The 14,254-nt window shown below is 43.8% G+C and overlaps 1 protein-coding gene across 1 annotated transcript in view; it reads left to right on the top strand.

The window, feature by feature from the left end:
- The first annotated feature begins 4,564 nt into the window (after positions 1-4,564).
- The window catches only part of LOC112258638 (synaptic vesicle membrane protein VAT-1 homolog), a 48,504-nt gene continuing 38,814 nt past the window's right edge, over positions 4,565-14,254 (top strand). The window contains exons 1-2 of the mRNA XM_042327380.1: positions 4,565-5,315; positions 13,307-13,514. Of these exons, the coding sequence (XP_042183314.1) occupies positions 4,896-5,315; positions 13,307-13,514 (628 nt within the window). The 5' untranslated portion in view covers positions 4,565-4,895. The remainder of the gene's footprint in view (positions 5,316-13,306; positions 13,515-14,254) is intronic.

Raw genomic sequence — 14,254 nt, 5'->3', positions numbered from 1 at the left:
GGCCTGCTCCTCATCCTAGGGGCTGTCCTTCTGGTCGGCGTCATCCTGTGGCTGGAGCCGCGCGTTGGGGGGGATACTGTCATGTTTACTCCCAATCCTCCCATCCGGCATTCGACGTCGCTGGTATACTAACCACCGGTCCTGGGATCCATCTTTACGCACACCTGGCATCAATCATTACGCGCACCTGCATGTCATCATGAGGCACATCTGGACTCCATTACCTCACTTATTACCTCCCCTATATCTGGCACTCCCTTAGGTTCTTTCCCCAGTCAGTATTGTTCCTGTGTTTATGCGTGGACGCTACTGTTATGTTGTCCCGTTCCTTGTTTATTGTTTTATTAAACATTGCACCTGCTTCTCGACTCTCAGCGTCTCCGTTACAGACTCTAGTGTCGGATTATATTTCATAGCCATGGAAGCCTGGAAAGTCCCACCTATATCCCCCTCCTTTAAATCGCTGAAAGGCCTGTCACTTCTTGGCAGAAATATATGCATACGCGCACGACACTGTCAAACGAAGCCCATCGCTTCTATCCACATAGACTAGTTGTAGCATCGTTCTTTGACGAACACACAAGGTTGAATATTGAATTCATTAGAAGAAAAGGGAGAGAAGGAGACTGCCCCTTCCTTAATGTAGCCATTGGCTGTATTATACAACCAAAACATTAAGGAACTGGCAGTCTCTCTCACTCTCTTTCTCTCTCTCCGTTTACTTCTATTGAATTATATGTAGCCTAACACTTAGTTAAGTGGGTAGGGGGGAACACTTGACATGCTATAATTTGAACTATGTAGTTAGGCTGTTATTAGGTATTATGATTTTCCTCTTTGTTTATTACTTCACAACTATGATGGGTAACATTTTATTTTAAGGGTCAATAATAAACCATTTATTACCATTCTCACAAAAGATGGGCATGCCATTGGTAGACAATCCTGCAGTACCTGGTAAAATAACAAGCACACATCACAGGATGTTTAAGAAAATATATATACATGTGTGAATAACTACCGTACTAATATTGACAAAGGGTGCAGTAATGATTAATAAACGCTGAGCAAACGTTTTGTTAATGCCTTATACATTATTTATTATGGACTCTTAAAACAAAGTGTTACCCAGCACAGAACAGACAGCTCAGCTGCTGCTGCAGCAGTCAAGTGTAGTGGACATAGAGAGAAAAGAGAGAGAGGGAGAGATATGTACTGCCAGTGTATTGATGTTTTGACTGTATATTATATACAGTGTATTCGGAAAGTATTCAGACCCCTTGAATTTTTCCACATGAACTAGTGGATGAAATAAAATAAAAACATTTTACCTCAATAATCTACACACAATATGCCATAATGACAAAGCAAAAACAGGTTTTTAGAAATGTTTGCAGATGTATTAAAAAATAAAAAACTTAAATATTACATTTTACTTACAGTTGAAGTCAAGTTTACATACACTTAGGTTGGAGTCATTAAAACCTAATTTTTCAACCACAATTTCTTTTTAACAAACTATAGTTTTGGCTAGTCGGTAAGGACATCTACTTTGTGCATGACACAAGTCATTTTTCCATTAATTTTTTACAGTCAGATTATTTCACTTATAATTCACTGTATCACAATTCTGGTGGGTCAGAAGTTTACATACACTAAGTTGAATGTGGCTTTAAACAGCTTGGAAAATTACAGAAAGTTATGTCATGGCTTTCAAAGCTCCTGATAGGCTAATTGACATGATTTGAGTCAATTTGAGGTGTACCTGTGGATGTATTTCAAGGCCTACCTTCAAACTCAGTGCATCTTTGCTTGCCATCATGGGAAAATCAAAAGGAATCAGCCAAGGCCTCAGAAAAAAATGTGTAGACCTCCACATGTCTGGTTCATCCTTGGGAGCAATTTCTAAATGCCTGAAGGTACGACATTCGTCTGTACAAACAATAGTACACAAGTATAAACACCATGGGACTACTCAGCCTTCATACCACTCAGGAAGGAGACGATTTCTGTCTCCTAGAGATGACCGTACTTTGGTGCGAAAAGTGCAAATCAATCCCAGAACAACAGCATAGGACCTTGTGAAGATGCTGAAGGAAACAGGCACACAAGTATCTATTTCCACAGTAAAACGAGTCTTATATCGACATAACCTGAAAGGCCGTTCAGCAAGGAAGAAACCACTGCTCCAAAACCGCCATAAAAAATCCAGACTATGGTTTGCAACTGCACATGGGGACAAAGATTGTACTTTTTGGAGAAATGTCCTCTGGTCTGATGAAACAAAAATAGAACTGCTTGTCCATAAGGACCATCGTTATGTTTGGAGGAAAAAGGGGAAGGCTTGCAAGCCGAAGAACACCATCCCAACCGTGAATCACCGGGTGGGCAGCGTCATGTTGTGGGGGTGCTTTGCTGCAGGAGGGACTGGTGCACTTCACAAAATAGATGGCATCATGAGGGGGGGAAATGATGTGGATATATTGAAGCAACATCTGAAGACATCAGTCAGGAAGTTAAAGCTTGGTCGCAAATGGGTCTTCCAAATGGACATTGACCCCAAGCATACTTCCAAAGTTGTAGCAAAATGGCTTAAGGACAACAAAGTCAAGGTATTGGAGTGGCCATCACAAAGCCCTGACCTCAATCCTATATAACATTTGTGGGCAGAACTGAAAAAGTGTGTGCGAGCAAGGAGGCCTAGAAACTTGACTCAGTTACTCAGAATCCCAGGGCTTGTGGAAGGCTACCCGAAACGTTTGACCCAAGTTAAACAATTGAAAGGCAATGCTACCAAATACTAATTGAGCGTATGTAAACTTCTGACCCACTGGGAATGTGATGAAAGAAATAAAAGCTGAAATAAATCATTCTCTCTACTATCATTTTGACATTTCACATTCTTAAAATAAAATTGTGATCCTAACTGACCTAAGACAGGGATTTTTTACTATGATTAAATGTCAGGAATTGTGAAAAACTTAGTTTAAATATATTTGGCTAAGGTGTATGTAAACGTCCGACTTCAACTGTAAGTATTGATACCCTTTACTCAGTACTTTGTTGAAGCACCTTTGGCAATGATTACAGCCTCTTCTTGGGTATGACGCTACAAGCTTGGTACACCTGTATTTGGGGGGTTTCCCCCATTCTTCTCTGCATATCCTCTCGTGCTATGTCAGTTTGGATGGGGAGTGTTGCTACACAACTATTTTCAGGTCTCTCCAGAGATGTTAGATCGGGTTCAAGTCCGGGCTTTGGCTGGACCACTCAAGGACATTCAGAGACTTGTCCCATCTTGGCTGTGTGCTTAGGGTCATTGTGCTGTTAGAAGGTGAACCTTCACCGCAGTCTGAGGTCTTGAGCCCTCTGGAGCAGGTTTTCATCAAGGATCTCTCTGTACTTTGCGCCGTTCATCTTTTTCTGATTGCTCAGTTTTGCTGGGCGGTCAGAGTCTTGGTGGTTCTTGGGGACCTTCAATGCTACAGAAATGTTTTGGTGCCCTTCCCCAGATCTGTCCCTTGACACAATCCTGTCTGGGAGCTCTACAGACAATTCCTTCGTCCTCAAGGATTGGTTTTTGCTCTGACATGCACTGTCAAATGTGGGACCTTATAGAGACAGGTGTGTTGCCTTACCAAATCATGTCCAATCAATTGAATTTACCACAGGTGGACTCCAATCAAGGTATAGAAACGTCAAGGATGATCAATGGAAACAGGATGCACCTGAGCTCAATTTTGAGTCTCATAGCAAAGGGTTTGTCTACTTATATGAAAAAGTTTTTTTTTTTAAATACATTTGCAAAAATGTATAAAATCCTGTTTTTGCTTTATCATTATGGGGTATTGTGTGTAGATTAATAAGGACAAATATGTATTTAATCCATTTTAGAACAAGGCTGAAATGTAACAAAATGTGGAAAAGGTCAAAGGGTCTGAATATTTTCTGAATGCACTGTATGTAATAGTAATTAACCATTAAGATAAGGGGGGAACAGGTATGACAGCCAGGCACTTGTATTTGCAATGTAAGTAGTAAGGCTTTCACAAGGTCTCTATTAGGCATGTATTCAGTAATCTTTCTTCTTTATCTAATAAATGTGTTTATTCATTCACAACTAGAATGTTGCTGGGCCCTGCACAGGCAGTGTGGTCCCATCGTCTTCTGATACCAGTGCTGTGGGAAAGGATGCTAGGCTTTGCAGAGACAGCCCAGAGTTGAGTGTATTGGGGGAAAGAAGAAAACAGGGACACAGATGTACTGCCAGTTCCTTAAAATGGTGGCTCTGTATGTAATAGCAATTACCACATAGGTGTGACAGACAGACGCAAAAAACAGATGAGAACAAGAACAAGAAGCACAGACAGTACAGTAAAGTTTGAGAAATGCTGTACTATAGTTGATTATGTTATTTTTAATTAGCATTATTGCGCGGGGTTGTGGGCTGGTGTGAAATGACAGTGCTGAATTTTTGTTCCAGCCCGCCCCTGGCTATGTCGAAACGTATATAGGCGGACACAGCCCGTTTGTCTATAAAATCCACTTGTCGTTCCTCCTCCTCAGTGACTCCGCTCTCCGGGTTTTCTAGCTTGCCTCCTTCTCGTCCCACTCACACACACTGTCAGAGCGCGGAGTTGACACCCTCTGGCCACTGTAGCCGTTGCGAGGCAGCCTGCTCTTTCCTCAGCTGAAGCTCTCATTGACTCGGGTCTGTGTCCTCATGCAAGGCTGCTGAAGAAGCTCTGAGAATCAGGTTTTTTCTTCTCTCTTTGCTCCTGACTCACTGAGATCGGACTCATCAACGCTTCATTACAGCAAAGCTCCTAAAGACAAGAGGATAAAAGTGAACGTTTAATTTCAAGACTTGTCACTGTCTACTAATACTCTTCACAATGTCTGGCGATGATGCACCTGCTCAGCAGCAAAACGCCGAGGAAACAAAGCAAGATAATAAACCCAGCGAGGAGCCGAAAGCTGAGTCCAAGCCGGAGTCCCCACCAGTCAGTTCCAACGAGGCGGCAGCCACACCGGCGGCGACCGAGAAGGTCCCCGAGGAAGAGCAGTTCACCTACCGCTCTCTGGTCCTTTCCGGCTACGGGGGCTATGATAAGGTGAAACTGCAGGTGAAGAAGGGGAAGCCGGCACTCAAGGCCGGTGAAGTCATGGTGCGGGTCAAGGCATGCGGGCTGAACTTTGCCGACCTGCTGGCCCGGCAGGGTCTGTACGATCGGCTGCCGTCCCCACCTGTCACGCCAGGGATGGAGTGCTCCGGGGAGATCGAGGCTGTGGGAGAAGAGGTGACGGATAGAAAAGTAAGCGCGCCACATCCTCTCCGCTCTCTCCTCTCCATCTCTCTCGCTTCACCTGCTTCTGAAGCCTCTGTCTTAGAAATGATTTAGCTTACTCCTATGATTGCCTAGTAAACCTGATCATTTGACAATTTCCATGAACAATAATATGTTGTCGGCTACTTTGTTCCAAAGAAAGCACATTTGGTTAACTCATTTCTTAAGGCATTTGGGTTCATATCAGGATGCTGTTTGATTTAGGGCGTGTCAGTGTTTGCTATTGATTTGAATTGACAATTCCGTCTCACATGTGTTCATGTTAGTCATCTATTACCAGCTTCACCATCATCATCATCACCACATTCAACACTAAAAGCCCAGACCAATACATTTGAATATGAATGTAATCTGATTTCAGAATATGACTGTCTATTTGTCCAAAGTCTCAAAATGACCAGAGAGTTGGAACAATGATAGCCCACAAGAATAATGTAGCCTAATTTCGCAGCTAAATGCTTTGGAGGGTTATTGCTAGCCCAGTCACTGGTGCGTAAATGGAGAGCATAGCAGCAGAATACTCACTCAATCTTCTGAGTGGAAAGTTACAAGCCGAGGAGTTTTTTTATGCTTCCAGCAAAGGACCCAATTGTTTAATTGGCAGTGAGTTCAATGAAGCCAGCGCCCCTCGTCTACCGACAATAAAAAAAAAAATGAGTTGCTTTGCGCACCGGAGATTGACAGCTCCAAATTGTGAGTCGCGCCATCGGCTAGACAGCTAACCTGCTGAAAGGCGTGTAAGCACTCGGTTCTGTGGATTTGGAGAGATTACAATACAATGCTCTCTACGTTTAGGGGATGGAAAAGACGAGATAATTAAACCTTTTTAAAAACATTCCGCATGTGGCACTTTGGAGCACCGTTTCGGGGATAGGACGGAGGTGGTGGGGCGGGTGCGACTCCACGCAGTAGTGACACCGTTGCCTTTGTTACGGAGAGCGACAGTGGCTCACGCACTAAGCGAACGGAAAGGGCGAGGCGCAAGACCAGGAGAAGCCGAAGATTTAAATGATTACTCGCGATCTTTGTCAACAGACATGTCTTTGGGAAAGTCACAAATCACCAACCATTCAATCTTCTGATTTTTTTATCGATTTGAAATTAATATTGCTATATTCTGCATACCACGCCCATTAAACAGCATCTATTTTTAGGGTATACACGGACCATACCAAACATTAGGAACACCTACCTAATATTGAGTTGCACCCCGCTTTGCCCTCAGCACAGCCTCAGTTCGTGGAGGCATAGACTCTGCAAGGTGTGGAAAGTGTTCCACAGGGATGCTGGTCCATGTTGACTCTAATGCTTTCCACAGTTATGTCAAGGTGGCTGGATGTACTTTGGGCGGTGGACCATTCTTGATACACACGGGAAACTTTTGAGCATGAAAAACCCAGGAGAGTTGCAGTTCTTGACACAAACCAGTGCGCCTGGCACTTACTACCATACCCAATTCATAGGCACTTAAATCTTTTATCTTGCCCTTTCACCCTCTGAATGGCACACATACCCAATTCATGTCTCAATTGTCTCAAGGCTTAAAAACCCTTCTTCAACCTGACTCCTCCCTTTCATCTACACTGATTGAAGTGGATTTAACAGGTGACATCGATAAGGGATCTTAGCTTTCACCTGGATTCACCTGGTCAGTCTGTGTCTTGGGTAGAGCAGGTGTTCTTTATGTTTTGTACACTCAGTGTATATCCGTACTATGAATATTTTGAAAGGACTGTATTATTTAGCTTATCTGCTTATCTATCCTATGTCTTCACATAAATCCACTGTCATATAATCAGCATTACTTGTATGATAATAACATTGCCTATGCATTGATCATTCCAGGCTACCTCTCCTTGTTTGAATAGTGTGATGAGTCATGTTTTACTGCCAGTTATATTACTGACGGCATGGCAACGCCAACCACATCCTTTCAATGGAGCTAATAGCAACATATTGTGCATAACGACCCTTTAAATCTGTTCATTTTATAACAATATGACAATTTAGGCATATAGTAGCCTAGAGATATTGTTGCTATATTATTTGAACCTGAGACCGAACACCATCACAGATCAAACTCTATGACATAACCACAATGTTCACTAAGCACAAAGACTTGATGTATATTCATTGCTATTTTTAAAACACCAAAATCATATGTTCTGATGTTATAACCCTGCTGTCAACCTTTATTGCTCTTAAACAATTGATTAACCTAAAATGACAAAACTCATTGACATGAAGACAAATTGACCCAGGTCTAGACTAATTAAAATAAGAACACTCTGCATTTGTTGCATTTGAACCATGTCAGCAAGAGCCATTAAAACACGAAAGAGAAGGTGCCAGATCAGTCCAACCCTATTCTTTATATAATGCCCAGAGGCCCTGGTCAAAAGTAGTGCACTATATAGAGATTAGGGTGTATTTTGGGAAGTACACTAATAAGATCAGTGCACCTCTGTCTCAGCAGGGAGTGGTTGTGTCCCTGAAATCCACTGGACCTGAACATCCGTAGGGATAAGATGAGCATATAGAAGCGTCTATATACCAGAGTTATTGGCTCTGTGTCGGTCTTTGACAGCACAATGGTCTTAGACATCATAATATATGATACGACCCATGTCCTGTTATATACTTCCCAGGCCTCACTGCACTTTGTTATTCATGCAGATTGGATTAGAAGGTCACACACACACACACACACACACACACACACACACACACACACACACACACACACACACACACACACACACACACACACACACACACACACACACACACACACACACACACACACACACTGCAGTCCCCATACACTCTGCAGTCCCCATACTAGCCCTACCTTCCCCCAACTCCAACTCCCTAAATTAAGAGCCAATCTTCCTAATGGATAGAGATCTCTGTGTTTTGGCAGGAGGGAGCTCACAGAGAATGTGCTGACCTTAGTTGCAGTCACTGTTTTTGGGAGGCTTCTGTTCTCTCTCTCTCTCTCTCTCTCTTTCTCTCTCTCTCTCTCCGTCTCACACACACAAACATAGACTCACAGACAAATGCACACATACACACACGCTGTCACTGAGTCTGCAGTGACACAGTGACTAGAAGTAGGTTACAGTTTTTCTCAATTGCTAAAACACTAAAACCCATTGGCTGAACAAAGTTCTCAGTTGCCTGGACTCATTTAGCTAATTATGCAGTCTGTTGTCAATACCTTAAACCATTTCACATGGTCAAACACAATTAGCAGATCTCACTTAGACTTTTCAGCAAAACTAAACACATTCTCATTCTCAAAACACATTCTGCACTCTAATGCACATGTCATCCATAGTGGTAAACACAAGTGGCAACAATCAAATACAGATAGAGAACATATGTCATTGATTGAACACAACCACTCAAAATTGATTGAACCTGTTTCAAATGATGCAACACAACCAATATAAGCCAGTTCAGAGAGAAAACAGGTTGTTGAAGGTGGGAAGGAGAAAGTCTGAGAATGGATACTGTAGTACAGTGCATTGTAGGCTGTATACTGTACAATGGATGAATTATATGGCCCTGAACATTGTGCTTTCCATTTATTAACATTACTGACTGCTCAATAGATTTTGACTGGTTTCCAGGTTCATATCAACAAAGAACAAGAATTACAGTATCACAGAGACAAAGGACAAGTTTGTGAGATACAGGGTACAGTACTGTAAAAATAGGGGTACAAGGAGGAGGAAGAACAAAAAACAAAATTGCAAAGAGCAAAGCAGAGTAATTTCTGATACATTTTGAGCTACTATGATAGAACATGTTTTCTTTCATCAAAGGACAATGACGGAAAAATATGAATATTTTTTTAAAATTAAAAATGTACTTCTCCCTGAGAGTTGTATGTTTTGAACAATGTGTTTTCTATTTTTCGGTGTATTGTTTACTGACTGCTTGAGAGTGTATATAATTTTGATCACTTTGTTTATGGCTTGAGAGCAGTGTTTGATTTTGAACACAGGTAAAACTGTTTTGAGGCGAATGTTTCATTTTGCCAGAGGAGTCAGAGGTTATGCAAATAGTGCTTGAAGATGAGGTTTTGTGTTTAATGTTTTCAGGAAATGGAGCAAGGATTCAGAAATGGTGTTTTAGCAATTGAGAAAAACTGTAATACAAAAGTGACATCACCCCGAATAACCGCACGAGCAGTGCGGGGAAAGAGCGAGTAAGTGACAAAAAGAGGGAAATATCCCAAATGACACTCTATTACTCATGACTGACAATCCTCGATCAGCACTTTTTTTCACTAAACCCTTTCCTTTTTGAGAGTATAAGCTTTAGCTGAGCTCTGGTAGGACCTGACCCATATGTTCTCAATTATCTCCTTCCGGCCCACATTGTCAGTCTGGTATTTCCTCCGTCCCTCCTACCTCGCTCCGTTCCGTCCCTCTTGTCCTCCTTTTCACTACAGATGGGAAGCACACTCGTAGCATGCGTTTTGCACAGTCTGTCTTGATAGTCGGCCTTAAACAACAAAAGGGAGGAGAGAATCAGACGCCTGGAAACTTGGAGACAAACAGACGTCGTATTTCTGAGTTGTCGTTCTTGGTCCCTCTCGGTTCTGTTGCGGTTTTTTGAGAGTGTGTGCTCTCATCATTGTTATAATTAAGCAATAAGGCCCAAGGAGGTGTGGTATATGGCCAATATACCACGGCTAAGGGCTGTCCAGATGCACGATGCAACGCGGAGTGCCTGAATACAGTCCTTAGCCGTGGTATATAGGCCATATACCACAAACCCCGACGTGACTTATTGCTATTAGAAACTGGTTACCAGCGTAGTTAGAGCAGTATAAATACATGTTTTGTCATACCTGTGGTACACGGTCTGATATACCATGGCTGTCAGCCATTCTGCATTCAGAGCTCAAACCATCCAGTTTTTAACAACTATTATAACCTGGGTGGTTCGAGCCCTGAATGTTGAGCAAAACCATGGGTCTGACAAAACATGTGTTTTTCTGCTCTAGTTGCATTGGTAACCAGTTTCTAACAGCAATAATACACCACGGCTAAGGGCTGTGTCCAGGCACTCCGCGTTGCGTTGTGCTTAAGAACAGCTCTTAGCCATGGTATATTGGCCTTATACCACACTCTCTCGGGCCTTATTGCCTAATTATAACACTGCCGAAAGCACACACACTCAAAAAAACTCAACAGAACCGAGAGGGACCAAGAAAGACAACTCAGAAATATAACGTCTGTACGTCTCCAAGTTTGTTACCGTAAACAGTTCTAGCCTATCAGTAACAAGACTTGCTGTCGCAGTACCGTTGTCATGGTAACGGCTGCAATGGTAGAAAGAGCAGGTAGAAAGCACAGATTATAGGTCAAACTCAAGGTAGGTTCCATCCGTGAACAGGGCGGGGCCGTGATCCTGACACATATAATGCTCCATGGATGACCCTCTCAGTCTCACACGGTTCACACATCAGCAGACTGAAGGGTTTATCAGAGTCCAAAACGTGTCGGCGTACGCACAGTGGTTGTTCTAGAATATTGGACCGTTGACCTTTCAGACTTTGGAAGTTCCAACACAGCTCAAGCAATTTCTCCAACTGTCAACACATTCAAATGAATAGAGGAAGCGTGCCGGAGACACGTTCGCTGGGAATTATGGGGAAGTGCGCATTTGGCCTCTGTGTGTCAACCGTGGATGGTGTTCTCAGAGCCGTGTAGCTATGTCACAATGGGACGCCTATGATTTACGCTTAACAATGTTAGACGACAACACTGCTGACACAACACAGTAGGATGAATACATTGTCCTTTGTCCTTTAGTCTAACCTAGGCTCCATGAGAAAATTAAGGAGCCATACGGAGTTCACAGCTACTCCTCCAGTTGAGACTAGAATCCATGATCTAACCAATTGGGGGCAAAAGTTGATGAGCTCGCCAAACCACATAACCTCTGACTTGCAGCCCACATACCCCCAAACCTGAATCACTAGTTGATAAAGACCAGTGGTGTACAGCAGCTGACTACAAGGCTCTTTGAGAAGCTCCCCCTCATACACTGTGTGGTAACTTCATTGGAGGCTGGAGAGTCAAGGGGGGGGACATGAGAGAATTAGGAGGGGGGTCACAGAGTAACAAGTGCTGTGATAGACAAGTCACAATGAGGACTTTGGCCAAGAGTGTGTTTGAGTGGGAGTATGTTCTGTGTGTGTGTGTCTTGTTCTTCTGTTTGTGTGTGTGCATGTGTGTGTGTTCTTCTCCTGTGTGTGTGCGTGTGTGTGTATGTATGTGTGTGTGTGTGTGTGTGTGTGTGTGTGTGTGTGTGTGTGTGTGTGTGTGTGTGTGTGTGTGTGTGTGTGTGTGTGTGCGCGTGTGTGTGTGTGTGACGGTGACTCACATGCCTCACATGGGCACACAATACTTGCCGATGTAGTTGAATGTGAGGGTTGAGTCATCAGCGTGTTTCCTGCTAGGCTCCAACGCCTCCGCCTATTGATCCTACCTGCCTTACTGGAGCTCCAATTAACAGACTGGGGGCAATGAGTTTCACCACAGACACAGGGAGACGGAGAGAAGGACAGGCAGAGGGAAAGAAAGAGAGAGCGAAAGATGAAGACTGATAGAAAAGGAGTGAAAGAGAGAAAGAGGAAGGACTCAAAACGCATCAGCTTGAGACGGGGATATAAAGAGAGGGAGAGTGAATGAGAGGGAAGAGGGAGATCTCTCTAATTGGAGTGGATAGACAGACAGCGAGGCGCATCGCTCCCTCCAGACCATTAGAGAGGCCCGGGCGGGCGGGAGGATGGTGGGGAGGCTGGGGCGGGAGGAGTGGGTTTGTTCCCAGGAGGAGAGAGCTTGTCTTGTGCTCAACCATGGAGAAGAATCTGGCAGGGCCGCTGATGAGTGGAGAGTGGCCAGGGGAGAAGATGGGACCCATTGTCCTGTCTCACTGATGAGGAAGAGGGGAAACGGGCAACTCCTCACACAGGGCCCATGGAGGGAGGTGGAGAGAAGGAGATAGAGAAAGGGTGACAGGAGGAGGGGGGGAGATTAAAAAAAGCGGGGGTAAAGGAGATACTGTACAAGACAGAGTGAGACAGAGAGAGAGACAATCAGAAGAGATACTGAAGGAGTAAGAGGGAGAGACAGCGCAGAAAAGTGACAGGTTGAGGGAAAGGGAGAGGAGTAGAACGAGGGAAGGAAGGAGTCAGATGGATGTAGAGGTGGTGTGGAGAAGGGAGGAGGAAGAAAACAGGAAGAATGTTAGAATGCAGTGGTGGGCTCTGTTTCCTGTGTCCCTGGTGTTTCCCTCCCTGATTGGTCAGTCCCTCGGCAGGGGGGGATGTTTACAATGGGGCTCTTCCTCCTGGACAGACAGGAGAGGAGAGGTTCCTGCTGCTCTGATAAGCCCGAATAGGGACACGGCGCCCAAAATGACAAGCAAGGGAGAGGAGGGGGGTTGGGGTGATACGGAGGGAGGTGATAATTGTCAGAGAGAGAGGAGTAGTAGTGGGGGCTAATGCAACATCATGTTATGATGTTGACTGTTGTCACAGTGTGTGGTCCTATATAACAAACAACTAATGACAAAATAACTAACCTGACCTCCACAGTATTTGCATTGTGAACCTTAGATTTGTAAAATTCCCCCCAACACCAAACCACAAAACAGCTGATCCCTTGCTTTCCATAAACATAGCCACTTGTAACTTGTGAACTAAATGACATGTCTACAGTAGATATACACTAGTTAGGGTTGCAAAATCCCACTAACTTTACCCACATTCCCAGGTTTTCTCCAAATCCTGTTTGGATCCAGGATTTCCTGCCTATTCCCTCCTGATTCTGTGAATCTTCCAAACAGGATTCTTGGAAACCCTAGGAATTGTCAGAAATGTACTGGGATTTTGTAACCTTATAGTAAGCCATGACTCTTTCCCGTCCATGCAGGTGGGTGACAAGGTGCTGGTGCTGAACCGCTGTGGGCTGTGGCAGGAGGTGGCCGTGGTGCCCGCTACCCACACGTTCCTCATCCCAGAGGGAATGACTTTTGAGGAAGCCGCCGCCCTCCCCGTCAACTACATCACCGCCTACATGATGCTGTTTGACTTTGGCAACCTGAGGCCCAACCAGAGCATCCTCATTCACTCTGCTGCAGGTAGGAACCAATCACCATAGACACCTGGGTAGGTAGGAACCAATCACCATAAACACTGTGTAAGTAGGAACCAATCGCCATCACTGGTATAGGGACAGAACATAGAACAAGACACACATCCCATAAAATTAAATCATGAGTGACCCATAGAATTAGAGTAAGTACTATTGTAATTGTAATCCAGTGACAAACTTATTTCTTATTATAAACTGGGTGGTTTGAGCCCTGAATTCTGATTGGCTGAAAGGCATGGTATATCAGACCGTATACCACAGGTATGACAACATTTTTAGTTTTACTGCTCTAATTACATTGGTAACTAGTTTATAATAGCAATAAGACTCCTCGGGGGTTTGTGATATATGGCCAATATACCACGGTTAAGGGCTGTGTCCAGGAACTCCGTGTTGTGTCGCAACGCGGAGTGCCTGGACATGGCCCTTAGCCGTGGTATATTGGCCATATACCACACCTCCTCTGGCCTTATTGCATACGTTTACACCTGCAGGCCAGCAGGGGGGTCTCTGTCATTCAAAGGAACAATATGAATACATATATGAATACATATATGAATACATTCCTGAATACAATATGAATACATTCCTTGGGAAAACACAGTGATAAGTCTTGAATGGTGTATAGTGCTAAACCCATAGTCCAATCCAGGTCAAGAATGTTGTGTATTATGAACCCAAGGAAATGCATCAATCTGTATTGTTCCATAGCTCCTGTCTATGATT

This window comes from Oncorhynchus tshawytscha, linkage group LG09 (genome assembly GCF_018296145.1).
Source record: "Oncorhynchus tshawytscha isolate Ot180627B linkage group LG09, Otsh_v2.0, whole genome shotgun sequence".
Lineage (NCBI taxonomy): Eukaryota > Metazoa > Chordata > Actinopteri > Salmoniformes > Salmonidae > Oncorhynchus > Oncorhynchus tshawytscha.
Note: the sequence above shows the minus strand (reverse complement) of the source record. Positions and strands in the feature narration are given on the sequence as shown.